Raw genomic sequence first — 23,720 nt, 5'->3', positions numbered from 1 at the left:
CAAGAAAAGAGCTATTTTTAACCCGTGAAATCGGTATTAGTGATCACCAGGGACTAATCTAGGAAAAAAGTGTCTTATGTGTGGTTTGGCCGGCCTCAGTATACTCCCACTGTTCCAAAATACTCTTGACATTTATCCGGGGACGTATTTTTAGATGATAAGTTGTTACTTGATTATCAATTGGTTTTCCAAATTTTAAGTGTGGTGTGAGAAATGTTCATTTAAATCTTGCCAAAATGTTGAGTATGGTGTGAGAAATGCTCATATAAAGTTGAGCCTTGTGTACAAATCTTTCCCTTGTGCATAAAATATTCCAAAACGTGATTTTTATCCTAATGAAATCTTTTATGCTCGATGTGTGGGACGATGATAACCTTGGAGGCAACACCTGAAACATAAAACACAAAAAGGTGCATTTCTAACTTCTATAAAGATAGCTAATTAAAATACTAATTAAATAAAAAGGGTTACTCTTATAAGCAAGTGGAGTTAATTACTCATCTAATTAAATGTGATTATTCTTACCGATTGTTACTCTTAACAATAAAGGAGTTTACTCTTGTAAATAAAAGAGATTTCTTTTAAAGTAAAAGGCATATAACTCATTAGTTTAATTATGTACTCTTGTGAACGAATGATCGAGGTTCCGATCCTCATATGAATAAACGAGGTTACTTTTGTGAGCTAAAGAGGTTACTCATATAATTAAATGGGATTGTCGTATAATTAAATGAGTTCTCATATAATTAAATGCGGTAACCATTAACGAATGAGGTTACTCTTAACAATAAAAGGGATTACTCTTATAAACAAATGAGGTTAATTTCATAACAAAAGAAAATACCAATCAGTTTACTATTATGAAAGAACGTGATACTAGTATGAATAGAAGCGGGTATTTTTTTTAACATTTAAAGTTACTCATTTGATTGATTTATGTTATTGGTATGATTAAACGAAATAACTACAAAAATTATTGAGATTTACCTATATAGTATTTTTATGGTTACCACATACTCCATGCGTTTCCTAAAGATCTTTCCTCTTTCCGTTTAAGGGTGTTTCCAAAAGATCTTCCCTCTTTTGCTTTATTCCTTATTTGGCAAAACAAATTTCCCTATTTACCCTCTCATGTCACTATCATATGGTCCACCATTACATTATTAATCAATTTTACCCCATTTCTCTCTCCTACTTTAACCCTTTTTTATTTGTTTATTTATCTTAACCCCTTTCTCTCTCCTACTTTACTCACACCATGCCCCACACAACTTGATTTTCCTTGGTATCTGTAGGAACAGTAAGTGGGAAGATCTTTAGGAAACGGAGGGAGTATGTTACAAAAGCAAGCCAGAAATCATGTTCATGGAGGTTTTGGAAAGTTCTTAAAGTTTCTTGGAAGTTCTTTAAACTTTCTTGATTTATCTTTAATGTTTTTAAGTAGTTTAATTTCTTGAATCAGTTTTGCTTGCATGGTTTACTTTTCACTTGGAGAGGTTTTATTTGATTTAGACATTAGGTTAAGTTAGTTAACGTAGTTATAATGTTTTAATTAATAAATCAGCATGTAAAGGTCCGAAATATGCTAAGGAATCGGAACATTGGGCTGTAATAGATGAGTTGTCATTAGGCAACGTAGAGAAATAATCTTTATTTTCCTATCATATCATATCATATATAATATTAAAGCAAGAAAAAATTATCCTATGTGGCATCTTCATATTCTTCAAAGCCTCTCATTGCTTCTTGGATTTTCGAACCATCTCATTCATTTGCCACGTGTCATTGACATAAATGATATCTTGCAAATCCTGGCCTGTTGATTTAAGCGTGATTGCCAATCATTTTTTCACAAATTGACATAGAAGGAAAGAAATCAATTATAACCAAATATGATCCGTGATTATAGCAAAGAGAATATTGACAATCAATCAAATAGTATCTCACACAATTGTGATTTGTAAATCAATTATATCAAAAAATGATTCCTTAATTTTAGCAAATTAAATATAAACCGTGGCATTATATACCGGCTATGTAAGTAGTACTTTTTATTTATATTACAATTTATATACTACTATTAAATAAGCAAAATATGTTTCTTATGTTCGGTGGATGACCCATTACTTTAGGCCTGGGGTTTCAAATATAGATTTTAGCCATCATCCATATATCAGCTTACATAATTAGAACAAAATATTAATCCTCACTTACATAATTAAGACAATATTCTTCTTCATAAATTGTCAAATGTAAGACATACTTACTCCGTAGCTAAATACTTTACCCACTTTTTTGTGCTTTTGCCAATGCACTTCTTGGACCTTGGATCAACAACTATAACATGAGGAGAGAAAAAAAAATTAAATTATGAAAAAAAATTAAATTAAATCGAAAGCTATTGAAAAGTGAAAAAATATAAACTTAAAAGGTAAAACTAAAGTCGGGAGGACTTCAATACCAAAAAAGAATTGGGAAACAAGAGGTTCGGGTACTCGAGGTACCCATTTATTGTATATATGTGGCTCATCACTCGACCCGGTTCACGAATTTTTACCCGACTCGACAAAAAACATCAGATTTGATACCCGGTTTTTTTTTGTTGCGGGTCATCAGATTTTTCGGGACGGATAATTCAGGGTGGGGTTTCCTAAACACCCCTAAATTATACCCATTTGCTAAGTTCATTGGTACAAGCTAAGTATATATGTGAACATTTAGTTTATTAAGTTTATCTCAAAAAATTTGATGATGGTAGTCATTATCCAAAATGGGTCACTTTTAAGTCAATATTGGTCACTTAATTAAGTAAATAAGTTGTCTTCATATAAGTATTGTACCTGGTGAACTGGTGATTATATATAAAAACATTATTTGACAATCAACATAAAAGAAAAATTAGGAGTCAATTGAAACGATTCAGTTAAGAAATGTTTGATATAAAAAACTATTTCAATGTTATAGCTTATGAAATTAATAATAAGAAATCTTATAGCTTATAGTTACTTGAAACATTTTTAAAAACTTGATAAAAATGTGTGGCAAAATAAGAGAGACATAGAATAACTGCATATATTGGACGAGTCTATCTAAATCTAAATTAGTAGTCCTAATTTTAATTAATTTACGTGCAACATATATTATAAAGCTTTATAACTAACTTAATATCCTTCTTTTCAAATTTCATAAACAAAATTCGTCGACGACTAGAACTCCATTAATTATGTAACCAGTTTCTAGACAATAAAAATAAAAAAAGACAATCATATAATAACATGTGTAGTCGTGCAAACCACTTTATATAAGCGTGTAAAAAGATAAAGTATATTATGCTTGGAATGGCGCAACAGAATCATACCAATATCACAAAGTACACGCTTTTACATGAAATGAGTAAGTTTTGTGCGCAAAAGTATAGTTAAATGCAATGATACAATTATATGATCAATTTTTTTAAAAAACATCCTTAAACCTTTTTAAAACATGGGGTTAATATTAAACATGGAACAAAACATTAGAGGTCAATTTATTCTAATCGAAATTTATGGGTCTAAATTGCACAACTGGTTTTCAAATTGGGAGAATTCGATTCGCAACATAAAGATGACCATGTATTTTGTTGGGTGAAAGTTAATATTAGGCCAAAGAAAAAAAAATGAAAAAGTATATCATATACTTTAAACGTCTAATTTCTTTTAAGAAGTAAATACATAGTTAGACAAAGGAGCAGTTAATGTCTTTAATAAGTCAATCACTTTATAAATTTATATAACATAATCTAAGGGGAAATAACATCGAATATACGATTCATTATCTTAATTTATCAACTTTTGACGCAAACATGAAATATATGCACGTATTCAGTATTGTTGGAATGTAAATATTCTTACAAAACAAAAAAATTTCGTGCATTTTGCACGGGCCAAAAGCTAGTTTTTCATTAGAAGTGGGCGACAAGCAACTAAAATCTTCCTTGCTTATTGCCACGTGGTTTTAATGAGATTTTTTTTTTTTGAAAATAATTTTAGACGGATTATTGGCTTGTTTCAAGAGGAAAGTTTCCTTCTTCCCCTCTCTTGTAAAATCGGTCATATTATTACTTGGTGAGTAAGGTTCTCTTGCTTACTAGTTACTCCTATAGATAATACTCCCTCCGCCCCGTTTTATTTGCTACAAGCACTTTTTCACAAAGACCAAGGAAAACTGTGGGGGCCACTGTGCAGAGAGGGAAATAAACAAAAGTAATGGTGCTTAATTATATTGTGAGAAAGGTGATTAAAAGCCAAAAAAGGGGACTTGGCCCACATGCTATTAAAAGAGGCGCCAGTTTTTATTGAAGGAGGGATTTCATTTCCCTCCAAAATTTTACAAGGAATAATTCATCAATTGAATTTCAGTTACAATTATACAACCAAAGGGAAATTAAATTTTCCCTCCAAAATTTTACAGCAAAATTACATAATAGGGGTTTGAAATTTTCCCCAAAAATTCGAAATTAAGGGGGAATTGAATTTTCCCCCAAAAAACTTGAAAAAAATTTCTAAGCAACAGGGGACTATATATACACAACCACTTTTGCACTTGCATTGAATTTTTTCAACACTGCCATCAACCAAACCAAATCTCCAAATATCTCAGCCACCACCATCAAAGACACCAACCAGCAGCCAGCCACCACCATCAAAGACACCAAACAGTAGCCATTTCCTTGGGGGGGTTGGGTAGATTAACTCCGGGTGAAGTAGAGCCATATAGAAGATGCAAAAGCAAGAGATTCATAGTCCAAATCATGTTCATAGCTGCACTAGCAAGGCCACACATAACAGTCAATGGAGAGGTCAGTTTTGATGGGAAGATAGGAATCTTCCCATTCATAGAAGAGGTGGCAGCAAGGAGGTCATGTTGTAACAAAGATGCAGGGGTGATTGAAACCAAACCTCAATTAAGCATCACAAAAGATGTCATAAGGGAGAAGCTGATAAAGCACATACTGCCATCTATAAGAGAGAAGTGGCCAGAGGATGGATGCAAGCAAATATGAATTGTCCAAGACAATGCAAGGCCACATATAGCAAGTAATGATGTGCAATTTAGTTTGGAGGCACAAAAAGATGGATTTGATATAAGATTAATCAATCAGCCAACACAATCTCTAGATATGAATGTGTTAGATCTTGGTTTTTTAATGCAATTTAAACATTAAAAGATCAACTAGCACCTAGAAGTGTGAAACAGTTGGTGAAGGTAGTGAACAAGGCATTTGACAACTATGATCCTAAGCTATGCAATCATATTTGGTTAACTCTACAACAAGTGATGAAGGAGACTCTAATAGTTAAAGGTAACAACAATTACCACATACCACATATGGGGAAGAAATCACTAGAGAGGAGGGGTGAGTTACCAACATGTATTGTCATTAGCCCACAATTAGTAGAAGAGAGCAGAAAATGGGCAGAGGAAGGTCATCTTGAAGATGAACAAGAAGAAGCAAACTATGGGGATGAAGATTCAGATGATGGTATTGGGATAATATAAAGAAAAAACAAGCAATGGGCAGTTGAAGGCCAATTTTTTGGGCATTATAGTGCAAGAAGAACAGAATTTTTTGTAAGTAAAATACAACATATATAGGTTGTTAAACATTTTGTATATGTAAATGCAAACATTTTGTATTAAACCTTTCCATTTATAATATGTAAACATTTTGGGTTATGTTAAGTTAAAAAAAAAACAGTTCATGTGAAGTTAAAAAAAAAACAGTTCATGTTAAGTTAAAAAAAACAGGGTATCATTGTATCAAACAAATGATTGAGAAAAAAAAATCAAATTAAACATTGTTACAAGAAAAATTCAATCAGATTTCATTTTTTTCTCAATCATATTTAAGACAAAATCCAATTTTTTAAAAACACAAGTTAGGCATGATTAAAGTTCCTCTCAGGGAGTCCTCACTCATCCATAATACTCAACACATGCTATTAAAACAGAGGAAAAATTGAAAAGAAGAGCACAAAAAATTGGTGGCAATATGAGTATACTGGTCTTAAAAGGCATAATGTCCAAAGTATAAATCATCAGACCTCATTCATCATTGAGGAACATAGTGCACCTCTCATGTAAACATTTTATATGTCATTAAAACTCTATTGGACAGCCAAACAAAAACCAAAATATAACACATATGCCTCATCAATTCTTTATACTACAATTCTAATCATTTTACCACTGATTAAATGCAAAATGGAGTAATAATTTGGATGTAACATCCCATTTCATCCTAGAGGATCACACCAACACACACACAAATCCTACAAAACATCAGCCCAAAACTATTAGCCCAACTAATACCCACCCAACCCATTTAATCCCCCAACTCCCCCATTTAATCCTTCCCTCCAAACCCTAACATATCAAACATGATCAAATCAAGTAAAAATAACATGTTTAAACAGATCAAATCAACCTAAACATATAAACATGATCAAATCAAGTAAAAATAACATGTTTAAAAGTAGCAAATAAATTGGGACGGAGGGAGTACCAGTCTAGCTTCATTAAAAAGCTATAATTGATTTTGTTTATAATTTTCTAGTGCTTGTGCATTGAAAACGGTTTGTCTATGCGAGATCGAGAACACATATATTGAGTTTTGTATACATTTCCTAATCGAGATTATACAAGTAGAAAACTATTCTATTGCGAGTTAAGGTTACAACAGGGTATTGAACTTTGCCCTTTGTTCCAGTTTGGGTACTCAACTTTGAAATGTTCCAGTTTGGGTACAAAATGGATGTCCGTTACTTTTAGGTACTGAAGTTTGCAAAGTACCGTTATCAGCCCCAAAAATAAAAGAAAAATGTGACGTGACATTAATTATAAAAATTCCAAACTTTTTTCTCTCTTCTCAAATTCCTCTCCTATCTATTCTCTCTCTCCCCTGTTTCAACTCCTATCATTCACAACCCAATGTTTGGCAATCGACTGTTGGCTTTTGGCTGGTTTAGTTAGCTTGTTTGACTGGCTGGAAGCATTAGTTGTATGTATTGGCTTTTTAAGTTGGTTGTTTAAGCCAGTTGTTTGCAAAAGTGTTTGGCAAAATTGATTGTGGTTGTTTGCTTTTTATTAGAGAGTTTGTGGACCAATAAGCCAAAAGCCAATTCAAAAAGCTGCTCCATGCATCTTTTTCATTTTGGCTTAAAAGCCAGCGTTTCAGCCAACCAAAAAGCCAATAACCAAACACTTCTTTTGGTTGTTTGACCAAATTGAAAAGTCAATAAAAAAGCCATCGATTTTTTCACCAAATACCCCTAACAAATCACAAAATTCACCATATACCTTCAATGTTTTAGATATTTATCATATACCCCTGAGTTTTCAAAATTGTGCACCATCTGCCCTTTCCCTAACGTCCGTTAACTCGCTGTTGCCATTATTAATCCCTTACCCCTAACCCCTTACCTCTTATCCCTTACCTTAATCCTAACCCTAACCCTAATCCTAACCACCCCCACATCCCCCACCACCCCTCCCCCTACCGCTACAACCCCCATGTAGCCCACCCACTTTACCCCTCCTCCTCCCCCAACCCACCCCTACCCCCACCTCCCCCTCCCTCCCGCAACCCACAGTCCCCAAACCCAAAGTACGAATCTTCAATTTGAAACCCAAAAATTCAGAGATAGGAGCAACGACTCGACGAGGACAGAAAGGGCAGGGGAGCAGCGACTCGACGGGGAGAGAAAAGGCAGGGGAGCAGCAACTCGACGGGGAGAGAAAGGGAAGAGGAGCAACGACTTGACGGGGAGAGAAAAGGCAGTGGAGCAGCGACTCATGGGGAGAAAAAAGGCAATGGAGCAACGACTCGAATGGGAGAGAAAGGGCAGGGGTGCAGCGACTCGACGGGGAGAGAAATAAAGAGCAGAGTAGCAATGAGTCGACGGGGAGAGAAAAGGTAGGGGAAATCGATGGGGAGGATGCAGGGGACTAGGCTGGCAAGGGGGGGTGAGGGGCTGCGGCGGTGGAGTGGAGGGGGAGGGGGTAGGGGCTGGTGGAGGAGGGGGGGGGGGAAGGGTGTGGGCTGGTGGAGGAGAGGGGGAGGGTTATGGTTTAGATTTTAGGATTAGGGTTTAGATTAGATTTTAGGGATTAGGGTTTATATTAGAGTTTAGATTTTAGAGTTAAGGCTTAATGATGACAAAATCGTAAATAAAGCTAACAGTGAGTTAGCGGCAGTTAGAAAAAAAGGCATATGGTGAACGTTTTCGAAAACTTAAGGGTATATAGTGAATATCTGAAACATTGAGTACATATGATGAAATTTTTAAGTTGTCGGAAATATTTAGTGAAAAAACCAAAAAGCCATTTACCAGGCCACTAACTCGGTGCATCATCCAGACGAAACACGAGTACAATTTTAAACCCAAAGCCTCAAACTCCCAACCGAACCCAACCCAACTGTGATTTTGTGCCGCCAACTAGAAGCCTAAACCCTGAAAGCCAAGGTAGAGAGTAAGACGGAAAAAAAAGACTGAACAAAAGAAGCCATGAGAAGAGCACTTCTGAGAAATGTTCCACTCTTCTCTCGCAATTTCTTACCATCTCCTTCAATTTCTTCCATACGAAATCCATCACCACACAATGTATTATCCCAGATTTCAAATTCCTATTCATTCAGGTTTTTCTCCTCTGAAAATGATTCTCCTGACCAAAACCCTAAACCTCCTCCATCTGAAGCCACTTTAGCGCAGCCTGAAATCAAAGATCCCACCAATGATGTTGAAGATGTCAGCAATAAAGGTAATCAAAAATCATTTCTTTTGGCTTTAATTTTATTGGATTCTTATGATGAATGGGTATTGTGATATATCATTGTTTATCCTAAATCTAATCCTATTTTCCTAAGAAGTTTATTATGTGTAAATAATTTATGGGTTTGTAATGATATGAATCAATGCTAAATTTGCTGCGAAATTTTTGTGGGGGATTGAGGTATTAGAAGTTACATTACATTTGTGGTTTGTATTGTGATGAGAATTGGATCGAAATAGATGGTAGAGAATCATGTTTGGATGTTTGCCTTGATTTTTTATTTGTGATACAAATGTAGCTGATTATGTAGTGTTGTTTGAATCTAGAGCTGAAAGTGAGGATAGAGAAGTACTTTGAGGGTGATGAGGAGGCACTTCCTTCGATTCTTGAGGCGATACTGTCGAGGAGGTTAGTGGGGAAGCATGAAGAAACCGATGATGAGTTGACAGAAGAACTCCGTTTCGTCCCATTGGATGATGTTGGTGGTGAAGAATTCGAGTCAGATTTTGAGGAAGGTCATAAAACGGATGACGATATTACTGACTTGTACAGTGCCAAGGATATAGTTGTCAAGAGGATGATGGAGGATGAATACTTTAACATGGATGACAAGAAGTGGGGTGAAATTGTTCAGGAAGCGACGGAGAAAGGATATGCAAGGGATATGAGGGAGTGTGAGGAGATTTTGGAGGATATGCGCGACTGGGATAAGCTCCTGCCAGGTACATTCATTAATTTTTCATGCTTTACAAGTTTCACTATCTGCCTTTGATCTAGTTCACTTTTCACTGATTAGCTAATTCTCTTTTATTGCAATGTTTAATGGTCGAGTATTGTAAAAGAGAGAATGATGTGTTTTCAATGCTTGAAAAGTCGAAAGTGTGGAGGTTCTTGCTAAGTGTTAAGTAACAGACTCTTTCAGATGACATGAAGAAGAAGGTCAAAGCAAAGTTTGATGAGTTAGGAGATAAATGTGAGAGAGAGGAACTTGAGCCAGAAGAAGCATATCAGCATTTTAAGGAGTTTGAGGATCAGATTGTGGCCGAGTATGTGAAAAAGGTGGAAAAAGAAGAGGCATCTCCAAAGTCGGATGAGGTGACCGATCTTGTGAAGAAAAACAAGTCTGATGATCCACCTGGTGTGGGTCCAGTTCTCAGATGGCAATCGCGGGTGGTATTTGCACCAGGAGGTGATGCGTGGCATCCTAAAAACAGGAAGGTGAAATTATCTGTGACAGTCAAGGATCTTGGACTCTCGAAATATCAGTTCCGCCGATTAAGAGAAATAGTGGGGAAACGGTATCATCCTGGAAAAGATGAGCTAACAATTATAAGTGAGAGGTAAGCTTGAGATATCTTTGCAGTTTATGGATTTTTTTGCTTGCAATTATCACAGAAAATGTGGTCATACAACAGCTATAGCTTGCTTATTTTACATTTTGTGCTTTTTCCAGAATTAAATGAATTTCTTTTTTGTTCTGGAATTCATTGGCTGCATATGATGAACTCATTTTAGGCAAATGAATTGAAATCAAGCACGGAGGACAATGTTGAATATAGTATGTACTCCTTGATTCTATGGAAATGCAAGATGCAACGTTAAGGGAGTATTTGATGTATATTTTAAGTATCATGGTATTGGTTTAGTTCTTCAAACACTATAAGAGGGTTTTGTTATTTGTCACTAGGACTTTTCTTGGATGGACAACTAATTTTGTTGCAAATCTTTTAACACTATAGGTTTTGTGGAGAAGTATGGATACCTGACTTAGATACTATGCATCGGAAATTTGATTGATTTTCTTTCTTGAAATGTCATTGCTTGTAGAAGTTACATTTTCTATGAGTTATGTGGTAAATTAAATTTATGGATGACTGTTCATTTAGATTCGCTGCTTAATGCTTATGCGTCTTTTATGCCTGTGGTTAAAGGCTTGCCTTTTTTGTCTACTGCTTAGTGCTTTATACCTGCTGCATTTCCTTTTTGAGAAGGAAGATCTGATAACTTGTTTTATGAATCAGATGATATCCAATCTTTTTATATGGCTTCTTGACCCGCTTGGGAAAATGTTTCTAAGACTGTTTTGCTTTCAGGTTTGAAGATCGTGAAGAGAATAGAAAGGATTGTCTGAGAACCCTGCTTAATATCATTGAGGATGCTGGTAAAGCTAATGAATTGGTAGATGAGGCCCGAACATCATATGTCAAACAAAGGCTTAAAGCAAATCCAGAATTCATGGCAAGATTGCTTGCTAAGCCGAACCAAGCCCCAGCTGCTGTTCCTGCATAAGTAGTCTTTACCGGTTTTCTTTCTTTATACTCCCTCCGTCTTTTATTAGTTTAACCCTTTTGACTTTTGACACTATTCACATACATGACTTTGACTATCTTTTGTAATTTGTATTTAAGGAAAAATATAGTCATGTGAGATCTTGTTGGATTCGTCTCGATGTGTATTATCCAAATATCAACTTTTTGTAATTTTTGCTTATCAAAAATTAGAGATATTAAGGTTCAAATTAGTATCTCGGCAAATGTGCCCCAAAGAAAGGGGTAAACTAATAAAAGACGGAGGGAGTATAATACAGTTATGTCGAAATACTCTTCATAGTCTTTTTGGTTACTCGATGCATCAAATTCTTTTGGTTTCCTCAGGTATCAGCTACTCATAGAAGAGGGGTGGGTGGGAAATGTATTAGTGTAGATTGCTTCAATGGACGCAATTTCCAATCCAATGTTGTGCAGACAAAGTTAAAGGAAACCGTGCTATGGGATCCTTTTAATGCTTGTATCATCGATCCATTGTGCTTAAAACAACTCAACTAAATAGATTTTAGGCTTGTATTATTTGTTTGATGAGATTGAGGTTTTGTTCTCCTCATCTTATTTTCAAATAAGCTAATATAAGTTCAATGGATGATTGCTCAAAGTCAAGAAGTCATATAAGGGTTGATTAGGACAAATGATTGTTGATAAGCTCAAAGCCTCCTATTATGGTTTAAACAAGTTTTAGTTAGTTTAGATTAGTAGTTTAGTGTTCAGCTTATAAGTTTGTACTAGATCTATAAAAGTGAAATTTAGATGAACAATAGCATATTTAGGGTCCGTTCGGTATTATTGTGGTTTTCTTTTTTTGGTTTTTTTATTTTCAAAGTCATATGATATATATTCTATAATAAATAATAAATTAGTCAAATTTATTGGGAACATGATGATTTTGAAAACTGACAACTAAAAAGTGAAATTCATTTTTTCCGGTTTCCTATTTTTGGTTTTTAGTTTTCAAAAAAAAAACTGAAAACTGAAAACAAAAAACGATAACGAACATATCCTTAAAGATGTGTTGTCACCAACTCAATTCTGTTTGTAGGATGTGATGTTTAATTGGAATGTACCTCCATGTTATTTGCTAACAGTTTTCATTCCAAAATCCTGTTTTTGCAACGACAAAACAGTAAAAATCCAATTTATTTCCAGATTTTTCATTGGCTTCTCAATTGTTGTTTGCATATGGTAACTCAAATTTCAAATTATTTATTGTGAAATAGGAATCATGATAATTTCACTGCTTAAAATGTTAAGTCTGATAACATTAATTTGTTACATTTGACCAAAGTATGAATCTTCTTCCCTAGTGAACTTGGATCAACATAGTATAACACCACCATTGATGTTTCGATGTTCTTATAATCTTATGCTTCATTAACTCCTGTCGTGGATATAAAAAAAGATGTTCAAATTATCAAAAATGCGGTCCATGTTGAGATTACAGCAACATAGGAAAGCCTTATATGGAGCAAGGTACAGTGCTGCACAAACAAGAAACAATCCAAAAAAAACCTGTCAAGAATGGGATTCGAACCCATGCCCTTTCGGACCAGTACCTGAAACTGGCGCCTTAGACCAACTCGGCCATCTTGACATACGCATGTTGCTGTTACACAAACACCAATGTCAAATATATTGCTGTCCGATGTAATTACTAGTTACTTTTTTTTTGTTTTTGTTTTTTCTTTTGATTAGCCTGATTACTTGATTACTCTTTAGACTATGCATTCGATACACTTAATATTTTACGGCCTGTTTGGTAGTTGGTCATAAATAGTGGTAATGGGAATGAATTTGTGTGTAAATTTGTGAAAAATATCATTGTTCATTACCATGGTAATGCCAATTTATCCTAAAGTGTCCACTTTCCTTCTTGAATTTTCATTCCCATCCAATACCACTTTGTAGGGTGGTAATGAGTGGTAATGAAAATTGCTTCCCCTTGGAGACAAAAACACAAGTTTAGGGGTGATTGCTTGTCCATGGAGAAAAAATGCCTCCCTATGGAGATTTTAAGGGTGCTTCCCTAATAAAATTACACTTAAAATTCATTCCCATTACCGCAATTTATTAACGACTACCAAACGTGCCGTTTGTGTTTTTGAGTGAGTTAGAAATTATCTTTATCTCAATTCTCATACATTTATGATTTATCAACCTACTTTAATTTTTTTGAAGGAAACTTCCTATGATTGTGTTTTTCAAGAAGTTCATGCATCTTTTTCCTCAAGTGAGGCTATATAATTCATGTAACGCTCAATAATAAGTATTCAACAAACCTAGGGAAAGAAATAACCTTGTACTCCCTCCGTCCCAAATATAGTTTCCATTTTCCTTTTTTCACGCTAATTTATACAAGTATTATATAAGAGAGATAATAAAAAAATTTGTTTATTTAAACAAATGTTGTATGGAAAAAGATGATTTTAGGAGAGAGAATGGAGAATAATTGGTGAAAGAGCATTAATTGTAACATTTTGGTTGAATAAACAAAGGAAAAAACAAATTTCAAGAAGAAAATAAATGATGGGACACAGTTTTTCTAGAAAAATTACGGGAAAATGTGGAACTAAATATGGAAATGGGAACTATATTTTGGGACACCCAAAATGGAAACGGGAACTATATTTTGGGATGGAGGGAGTAATATCTAATTATTTCTGGCCTAACAACCGAATACAACAGCTAACAACAGCTTCAAGAGCTTGACAATATCCAGAAATTGCAGACAACGAAAATTTTTAGAGCTTTATATCACCTTCAACAACACAACCAGAAAGGATAGCTATACATACTGGTAAGTGACTTGACCAAAACTTACAGACATAGAATAACTATAAATGACTGGATGAGTGCTCACATTTTTACTATTTGGCTTGTGGCAACAGTAGCATCAGCAAATTAAGCGCTCTCAAGACAAATCTTTCCCGCTTATGTGTACCTCGATGTGTAAAGCTCACTATGAGGCAAGAGACATTTTATTCAATTAGAATAAGTAAGCATGGACCCTTAAAGAAAACATCGACATCGCTTTGTGATAGACAGAAGAGGAATGTTCTGTTTCCTTAATGAATACTTATAATGTTGCCATGATATCAACTCCAGAGCTAACTGAAGAAAAATATTCATAAACTCCCAGTGCCTTACACTATTTAAGAGAAGTACCCAAATGAAAACAATCACATCACCAAGACTGAGACACTGTACCACACAAAGTTATTAAAATCGCGATTCAAATCTTAAAATCTTACAATTTTACCATTCAAAATATGGTAGACGATTCGATTCGCGATTCTAGACGATTCTATACATTTATGTTGACTAGCGAAAACCTCGCAAGTTTAAATCATGCTAACAAAGAAAATAAAAGATATATATTGTTCGTTATTGCCAATATAGTGGATAAACAACTATTTTTTCCAATTTTTAGGTCTTTTAACTTATAATTTTAGCATATTCAATGAAGATTGAGTGCAATATCTTGATTATACATGTTTGTAGAATCTTACGATTCTACGAGTCGATTTTACGATTCGATTCTAAAGGTTGTTTTCGATTCAAACTAGAATCTCGATTTTAACAACATTGGTAGTTGGTACCACATAAATTCTTCTAGTAAGGAAATATAAAGCTTCAGGGTCTGTCATTCAGTATATCACTCTTGCAATCTGTAGTAAGAGTAAGGAACCATTCTTACTAAAAAAGATAGGATTGTAATATAATGTGCTCCATCGCATGCATACAGCTATTCATAAATTTTCCATGATGTCCAATGGAACTAAGAGCTTACTCCCTCGTCCCTTAATGTTTGTTGAACCATGATAAGATGGTCCAGTTATCAGAGCAATAAATCAGTTACAAAACTGATCATAACTAACTGTCCACCTCAGCACAGTTAGTTACAACAAACTTTCTTTCTTGTTATTAGTTTTGTTGTTAGCTCAATATATACTAGATGTACAGTATATAAGATGTAGCTTCTGTATTGTAAAACAATTAATGCAATACAAACTAAACCCTCTATTCCTCTCTAAACATTCTCTCTATCTCTCTAAGTTTCTTACATCTAAATTCTCTCTCTCTAAAACTCATCAATGGAGGTTGTTCTAATCTTGAGCTGAATTAGTTCTAATCTTCATGTTTTAACATGGTATCAGAGCTACGAAATCATTGCAATCAAATTCTTGAAGATCAACTACTCACTGATGAATCCTAATTGATTGTAAGTTCTGAAATCGATCTTTTCTTCTAAAATTCTGCATTCTGAAAAAAAAAAAAATTTTCTGCTGAAATTCACAAATCCTCTTGAACTCAATTCCTTTGAATGCTGTTCTTCTATTCATAACATTCTAATCTGCTTACAAATTCTTCTACTCTTAATTCTAATCTTCTGAAAACTCTAAAATCTTGAAATCTAAAGCCAATATCATCATGCCTGAAATAGTAGCAGAAACTTCAAGTAGAACCTCTAATATTGATCCTGGACAAGACTATTCTAGTCCTTTTTATGTTCATCCTAGTGACAGCCTTAAAATGTGTTCAGTTCCTACTAAGTTTGATGGCAATGGTTATAGTGATTGGAAGAGAGCAATGCTTATAGGATTATCCGCTAAAAATAAACTAAGCTTTGTAGATGGAACACTTGAAATGCCAGCCATTAATGATCCTACCTATCATGCTTGGAAAAGATGCAATGACTTGGTTATTAGCTGGTTATTAAGTGCCTTAGAACCTACTATTGCTCGTAGTGTTCTTTATTTCTCCACTGCTAGAGAAATCTGGAGTAACCTTGAGGAAAGGTATGGTCAATCTTCTGGACCACAGTTGTTTTCTCTTGAACAACAACTATCTGATATATCACAAGGAGGTGAGAATATTGCTGAATATTTCACAAAAATGAAGATGATATGGGATGAATTGGATATTGTAAATCCTATTCCTACTTGCACTTGTAATGGCTGTAGTTGTAATCTCAACAAGAAACTGTTGACTGCTCGAGAAAATCAGAGACTTATTCAATTCTTGATGAAGTTGAATGAACATTATGCCATGGTGAGAGCAAACATATTGATGATGCAGCCACTAGTTGCTGTAAATCATGCTTATAGACTTCTTGTTCAAGAAGAAAGAAACAGAACTATTGCTCTTGATTTGCAAAATTCTAGCTCATCTTCTGCAGAAAATCATGCTTTGATTGCTGATAGAAGGACATACTATGATCATAGTAAGCCAAAGCCATTTCCAAATGCCTATCAACAGCCTTATAAACCACAAACTTATTATCCTTCTACTGATAATAAGAATAAAGGAAAAATGTCTTTCACCAACAGCAACAAGAGGAGTTTTCCATATTATTGTGATCACTGCAAGATCACAGGCCATTCTACTGAACGATGCTTCAAACTCAATGGATATCCTCAAGATTTCAAGCCTCACAACAAGAAATATGCTCATATATCTCAAGGTGTTAATGCTGACAATGAGGGCTATGATAATCAAGCTGGTTTTGGTTCTGAAACAGTTACTGCATCCTTTACTCTTGATCAGTACAATCAGATTATTGACATGATGCATAACAACTACACACCTGCAACAGACAATCTTGAAGAGGTTGCTACTGAAGATAACACTCATGGTTCTGCCTTCCTAGCAGGTAAAACATGTTTGTTTTCTTCTTTTAAATCTGATTGGGTACTGGATAGTGGTGCTACAGATCACATGAGTTGTGATATGTCTTTATTTGACAACTATACAACAGTCACATCTGGTGAACATAGTATTACAATACCTGATGGGAATAAGGTCCAAGTCACCCACATTGGTACTGCCACTGTAAATGGTGTTTCTCTTCAAGAAGTCTTATATGTTCCTGGCTTCAAATTTAATCTTATTTCTATTCCTAAATTATGCAAAGATCTCAATTGTGAAGTTATTTTCACTGCTAATGACTGTTTTCTTCAGGGCAATTCCATGAGAATGCCTCTTGGTAAGCTCAAGTGTGGCTTATATTGCACTGCTATCACTTCATGTTCTATTGCTGATGATGAATCTTCTGCTCATGGCTTATCTACCATCTCTACATCTACTCTTGAAGAAGTCAAGCTTCAACATCTTAGACTTGGCCACATGCCATTTCAAAATTTGAAGCATCTATTTCCTTCACTACCAGCAAATGCATCTGTAGAATGCATCTGTCAAGTGTGCCCTGCTGCTAGGCAACATAGACTTCCATTTCACTCAAGTTCCATATGTACTACTGCCCCTTTTCAGTTGATACATGTTGATCTTTGGGGACCCTACAGGGTGCCTACTTACAATAAATGCACCTTTTTCATGACTATAGTGGATGATTTTTCAAGGTGTACTTGGATTCATATGATGAAATTCAAATCTGATGCTGTGAATATATTGCAGAATTTTGTTTCTTATGTCTACACTCAATTTCATATACTTGTTCAATGCATAAGAACGGATAATGCTAAGGAGCTTTGTGAAGGGGATCTCAAACAGTTTTATGCTACAAAGGGTATCCATCATCAAAGAAGTTGTGTTGACTCTCCACAACAAAATGGAGTTGTGGAAAGAAAACATAAACACTTACTAGAGACAGCCAGAGCCCTTTTCTTTCAATCAAACCTACCTATCTCTTATTGGGGTGAATGTATTCTCACAGCAGCCTACATCATCAACAGAATGCCCTTAGCCTGTTTACAAAATACTTCTCCTTTTACCAAGCTTTACAATAAAGAAACCAATGTTTCACATCTTAGAGTCTTTGGGTGTTTATGTTTTGTTGCTACACTCAAACAAGGCAGGAGCAAGTTTCACCCAAGATCTCAACCTCATGTCTTTCTTGGTTACTCTTCCAACCAAAAAGGTTATAAGGTTTTAAATCTTGCCACTCATACCATCACTGTTTCCAGAGATGTGGTGTTTCATGAGAAACACTTCCCTTTTCACTACAATCCTTCTCCTACTTCTTTCAATACAACCAAATCTTTCCATATTTTTCTTCCCTCTACCACTTTATCTTCTTCTATTGAAGAACTTCCTGATGTTTTTCATTTTTCTACTTCTACACCTTCTACATCAGAATTAATCCCTACTTCTTCTACCTCACCTTCTCACTCTCCTTCTACTCCTTCTTCTCCCTCACCTCCACCTATTTCTCCCTCTTCTTCTCCACATATTTCACCTCCCATGCCCTCTCCTTCTACTCCTGTCAGAAAGTCTACCAGATCTACCAAACCACCTTCTTATCTCCAATCATATGTCTGCAATCTTGGCACCTCTACTCCTCCTTCTTCACACTGGTGTAATCTAGTCTCTCATACTTCTTTACCTTCTTCTCACCTTTCTCTCATTGCTACCATAGACTCCTTTTCTGAACCACATTCTTACAAAGAAGCCTCTCAATCATCTGTCTGGGTAGAAGCTATGAACAAAGAGCTTAAAGCTTTAGCTGACACTCACACTTGGGATCTTGTACCTTTACCTCCACAAAAAAAACCCATAGGCTGCAAATGGGTATACAAAACTAAGCTTAAAGCAGATGGTTCTTTAGAGAGGTGCAAAGCTAGACTTGTTGCCAAAGGTTTTACACAGCAATATGGTTTGGACTATGAAGAAACCTTCTCTCCAGTTGTCAAGATGTCTACAATTAGATGTATTTTGGCTATTGCTTCTAACAAATCCTGGCCCATTTATCAGTTAGATGTCAATAATGCATTTCTTCATGGTGATCTACATGAAGAAGTGTATATGAAGCCCCCTGATGGTCTCTCTTGCCCCTCTGGTTATGTGTGCAAGCTTAAAAAGTCCCTCTATGGACTTAAACAAGCAAGCAGACAGTGGTTTGCCAAGCTCCTATCTGCCTTACAAGCTCAGGGTTTCATTCAATCTAAGAATGACTATAGCCTTTTCATCAAGAAGACATCTCATCATATTACTATTGCAGCCATTTATGTGGATGATATATTACTTACTGGTACTGATATTACCAGCATCAACTCTCTCAAAGATCATCTCCATACCACCTTTAGCATAAAGGATTTGGGTTTACTTAGCTACTTTTTGGGCATTGAAATTACCAGAACAGCATCTGGGATTGTCATGACTCAAAAGAAGTTCACTAAGGAGCTTCTTTCTTCTGCAAACTTGGATCTCTCTCATCACACAGTCACTCCTCTCCCTCTACACCTCAAATTATCAGCTCTTGATGGTTCTCCTCTCTCTGATCCTGCTGCTTATAGATGTCTAGTTGGGAAACTTAATTTCCTCACTAACACTAGACCTGATCTTTCCTACACTGTTCAAGCCCTAAGTCAGTTCATGCATGCTCCCAGGTCTTCTCATATGGCTGCTCTTCATCATACCTTAAAGTATGTTGCTGGTACATCTGGTCAAGGCATCCTATTACATGCTAACTCTGAATTGAAGCTTCAGGCCTTCTCAGATTCAGATTGGGGTGCTTGCACTGATTCCAGAAGATCAATCTCAGGCTACATACTCCTTCTTGGTAACTCCCCTATTTCTTGGAAATCCAAGAAACAACCCACAGTTTCTAAAAGCTCTTCTGAAGCAGAATATAGAGCTATGGCAAGTGCTACTTCTGAAATTACTTGGCTTGTAAGACTTCTTCATGAACTGGGTGTCTCTGATTTGAAGCCTGTCACACTTCATTGTGACAATCAATCCTCTATCTACATTGCTAAAAATCCAGTCTTTCATGAAAGGACTAAGCACATAGACATTGATTGTCATTTTACTAGAGAAAAAGTTATGGAAGGTCTTCTACAACTCTCTTACTTGCCTACTCAACATCAGTTAGCAGATGCTTTTACTAAAACCTTACCATCTTCTCAGTTTAATACATTGTTGTCCAAGCTGGGAATGCTCCTCAGAGATTCCAGCTTGCGGGGGGATGTTGAACCATGATAAGATGGTCCAGTTATCAGAGCAATAAATCAGTTACAAAACTGATCATAACTAACTGTCCACCTCAGCACAGTTAGTTACAACAAACTTTCTTTCTTGTTATTAGTTTTGTTGTTAGCTCAATATATACTAGATGTACAGTATATAAGATGTAGCTTCTGTATTGTAAAACAATTAATGCAATACAAACTAAACCCTCTATTCCTCTCTCTAAACATTCTCTCTATCTCTCTAAGTTTCTTACATCTAAATTCTCTCTCTCTAAAACTCATCAATGGAGGTTGTTCTAATCTTGAGCTGAATTAGTTCTAATCTTCATGTTTTAACAATGTTCACCCGAAATTCCTTGTTGGTATTGTTCCTTTGAGTTTGCCCCATAGTACAAATGCTCATCTGGGACTGGGAGACCACATCTTCACTCTCACACGCACTGCAATTGGTCTCACCACTTTTCTCTATCATCAAGTTCTCTCAACCAAAAATAAAGAAGTGAATTCACTCCAATGGAAATCAAAGGGGGCAGAGGGATATTTCACAAAAATACATCAACATTCGTCTAAAAGTAAGGATAGTATAAACTCACAGTGACTCGTTTTAGATAGTCTAAGCATCCCTTTTTATGGAAATGCTAAGTGCTGACTGCTGAGAGGATAGCCGAGCATCAAATCCTCATAATCTCGTATGAACATGCTTCATGTCATAAATGTAATGTGAAGCAGTAACAAGATTCAGCCCAGAAACATATGAACCTTTCTAAAAATACTCCAATGCAAATTACTTGTCTTACTTAGATCAAATCTCAAGAAAAGGCTGAGAGAGAGAGGGAAACAACACAAGATGTACAAAAGGTTAAAGCATAATATAGAATTTGACTACTATTTCTAGCCATCCAAACCAAACATGTAAATGCAAATTAAAAGTACATATGACATCCACACTAAGAACCATCACTAATTCAGCCATATTTCGAAGAAGATAATCGAACAGGAATTAAATTGCGATTGCATTCCTATATATATCGAGTGATGTATAGCTGACTAATTCTTTCAAACCATTGCTTAAGACTCCAAAAAGCTAGATGATTGACTTCTTACACACATTTGACATGCCAACATCATAAGTTCATAACCATGTGTCCATGTTATTGGTAAAAGCTAGACAAGAGGTTTAACATGAGGATGGTAGTTTGCAAGTACAAGTATGGTATTATTTAATTAAACCAGCTCGCTACAAGTCTACAAGTAAGAGAGAAAATCACTCTCAACATTCTGCTATATAAAATGCAATCCATCAAAGTAGGTTGTAAGCTCATACAGTGTGTTTACGTTCAAAACCTACTCCAGGATCCTCATCTGAAGGATTCGCTTCAAGAGCAGTTACCATAGCCTCAGGTGGGCCACGACGACAACGTTGCAACATCTCATCCACGGCCACAGCCTTGCCAGAAAAAAGAGCTTCCACAGACCCATCTCGTCTATTTCTCACCCAACCCTTTAAACCCAACTGGGTCGCATTTTCAATGGTCCAGTTCCTGTAGAACACCCCTTGAACTCTCCCCTTGATCATACATCTTATCTGCCCACAAGTTTCAACCACAACAAAGCCCAAGTCTCAAGTTAGAGAAGGGTGTCAACTCTTTAAGAAGCTCTTGGAAATGTAATTTAACACATTCAATCAATTGCCATTTGCCAACAAGATATAATGCCCAAAAGCATTTCTATATGCAACACAGCTTGAAAGTATTACAAATTATTTCCGGGTACTAATAAGGGCGCATCCTCTCCACCTTATCAAAAAAGTTTCAAGGAATTGAGTTCAGATAATCAGATAAGTTACAATAAGTTCAAATTAGTTTCAATAAATTATACACCATATAATAACTTCAGATAACTTCTAGTAAGTTCGACAAAATTCAAGTGAAAAGAATGCACCCCATATTGGTAATGTAAAAAATTTTAGGTAATTATTGTTCAAACATTTCAATCACCCAGCATAAATTCATGATTTTATGACGATTATTGGCAAAGGGAAACTAATTTCAACTAGTTCCAATTGAGTAAATTTGATGACTACTTGTTTTTTTCCGTCTACATATCAAATAATTCTAGGTTTCTTCAACATAAATTCAACTTGGATTAACATAGTAGCACTATAAAACGAGCACCCCTCATTAAATAGTCATCAAAATTTATTTAAAACCACAAAAATTGCCACCCAAAAAACCCAGAAGCAATCTCATCAGAATTTCCATCTAAAGCAACCAATTATTCACCATATCATCTCCAACAAAACCCCAAAAAATGCCACCCAAAAAACCAAAATCACAATTAGATAACTACAGCAAAAAAAAAAAAAAAAAAAAAAAAAAAAAAAAAAAAAACCCACAAACTTTATACTATTAAGAATTCAAATTTCACTTAGAGCAACCAAATAAACACAAAATTAGCTGAAAACAAAAACTGGGTATTAAGAATAAATTGTTAGGAAATATTTCTGACCGTTTTAGTGGAATCTTGAACAATTGGAGCATGCTCATCAATGGAAGACATCACTGAAAACCAAAGAGAAGATGCACGAGATCTGCGCAGAGGAAATAAAGAAAGAGAAGAAAAACGAAAACAATCGCATTTCGAGCGAAGAGGTAGATGATTATAAGAAAGAGAAGGCAGTGAAGTAGCAGAAAAACTGGTGAGTCCTCTAATAATAATATATACATCATTCATATAATTACTTTTAGAATTACAGAATTTTGAGCTGGAATTTCGGGTCCATGACCAATTCGATGAAATAATTATGGGTTGGGTGCTAAAAAGGTGATTCAGATTCTGTGATTGTATGTGTGGAAGTGGCAATGTCAATGTAAGTGCTCTTGCCATAGACTATAGAGAAATAGACTGGGATGGTGAATTGGTGATTGGTAAGTCTAGTTTTCTACGTTTGGTTTTGACTTTGGAGAGTAATATATAGTCTTGAAGAATCGTGAAGTTACGCCAGATGTTCTAGGAGATCAAGATTATGCATTGCAGTAGGGATTTAAACAAAATAGCGGATTGTATGGCTCGTAGACGGGATGATGATCTATAATATTCTATATGGTTGTAACAATGTAACTAGGATTTTTCCCTATCCCCCTAGTTATTGTATGGATTTATATAATGTAGAATGTAATTCAGGGCCGGCTGTGGCCAGTTTGGATCAAAGTGGTATGTAACGTTTTAACTAAGTAATTTAATTCCTCTTTTCACCAAAAAAAAAAAAAAAGAATCGTGAAGTTATAATAGCACAAGTGCATTTGTGCATTTATTTTTATTATAATCTTGTCGTGTATTAACAATATTAGAAACGGAGCTTGGGTGTGTGAGAAGGTACGAAGACGGTCCAATTTCTTAGTATCTCCTCTATTATTATTAAAGGAGATAACTTTGTTGTCATCAATTATGTTAAGAGATGTCGGAAGGTTTCGTGAGAAAATTCTACTTTGATAAATGATTCGGCTGAAGACCTGAAGAGTCTTCCCGAGGCTCTTCATTCATTGTTTAAGGGAAGCAAACCAAGCGACGAACTTCATGACCAATAGCCGTTACGAGGCTTCGTCTTTATTGTATTGGTTTTCTTCTTCTAGTTTGATTTTTTCTTCCATCATCC

General features: G+C 35.4%; 2 protein-coding genes and 1 non-coding gene across 3 annotated transcripts; 1 reads left to right on the top strand and 2 right to left on the bottom strand.

The window, feature by feature from the left end:
* Nucleotides 1-8,473: 8,473 nt before the first annotated feature.
* Nucleotides 8,474-11,689, top strand: LOC125499559 (uncharacterized). Its single transcript, XM_057396350.1, has 4 exons — nt 8,474-8,799; nt 9,138-9,533; nt 9,734-10,151; nt 10,905-11,689. The coding sequence occupies exons 1-4, from the start codon at nt 8,547-8,549 to the stop codon at nt 11,098-11,100; spliced, it is 1,263 nt and encodes a 420-aa protein (XP_057252333.1). The 5' UTR covers nt 8,474-8,546; the 3' UTR covers nt 11,101-11,689.
* A 962-nt stretch (nt 11,690-12,651) lies between these two features.
* TRNAL-CAG (transfer RNA leucine (anticodon CAG)) lies at nt 12,652-12,732 on the bottom strand. Its single transcript has one exon. It is a non-coding gene; the product is annotated as a tRNA-Leu (tRNA).
* An 8,442-nt stretch (nt 12,733-21,174) lies between these two features.
* On the bottom strand, nt 21,175-23,149 carry LOC104898648 (uncharacterized). The gene is made up of 2 exons (XM_010685746.4): nt 22,574-23,149; nt 21,175-21,650 (listed from the first exon to the last, which is right to left on the bottom strand). The coding sequence occupies exons 1-2, from the start codon at nt 22,949-22,951 to the stop codon at nt 21,384-21,386; spliced, it is 645 nt and encodes a 214-aa protein (XP_010684048.2). The 5' UTR covers nt 22,952-23,149; the 3' UTR covers nt 21,175-21,383.
* Nucleotides 23,150-23,720: the final 571 nt, after the last annotated feature.

The sequence above is a fragment of the Beta vulgaris genome, chromosome 7 (assembly GCF_026745355.1).
Source record: "Beta vulgaris subsp. vulgaris cultivar EL10 chromosome 7, EL10.2, whole genome shotgun sequence".
NCBI lineage: Eukaryota > Viridiplantae > Streptophyta > Magnoliopsida > Caryophyllales > Amaranthaceae > Beta > Beta vulgaris.
The sequence above is the reverse complement of the archived record's forward strand: the minus strand, read 5'-3'. Positions and strand labels throughout refer to the sequence as shown.

Coding starts and splice junctions, on each gene's coding strand:
- LOC125499559 (XM_057396350.1), top strand. CDS start 8,547: ATGAGAAGAGCACTTCTGAGAAATGTTCCACTCTTCTCTCGCAATTTC. Junction 8,800..9,137: donor TGAAGATGTCAGCAATAAAG/GTAATCAAAAAT, acceptor GTTTGAATCTAG/AGCTGAAAGTGAGGATAGAG. Junction 10,152..10,904: donor CTAACAATTATAAGTGAGAG/GTAAGCTTGAGA, acceptor TTTTGCTTTCAG/GTTTGAAGATCGTGAAGAGA.
- LOC104898648 (XM_010685746.4), bottom strand. CDS start 22,951: ATGGCAAGAGCACTTACATTGACATTGCCACTTCCACACATACAATCA. Junction 21,651..22,573: donor TTCAAGATTCCACTAAAACG/GTCAGAAATATT, acceptor ACTTGTGGGCAG/ATAAGATGTATGATCAAGGG.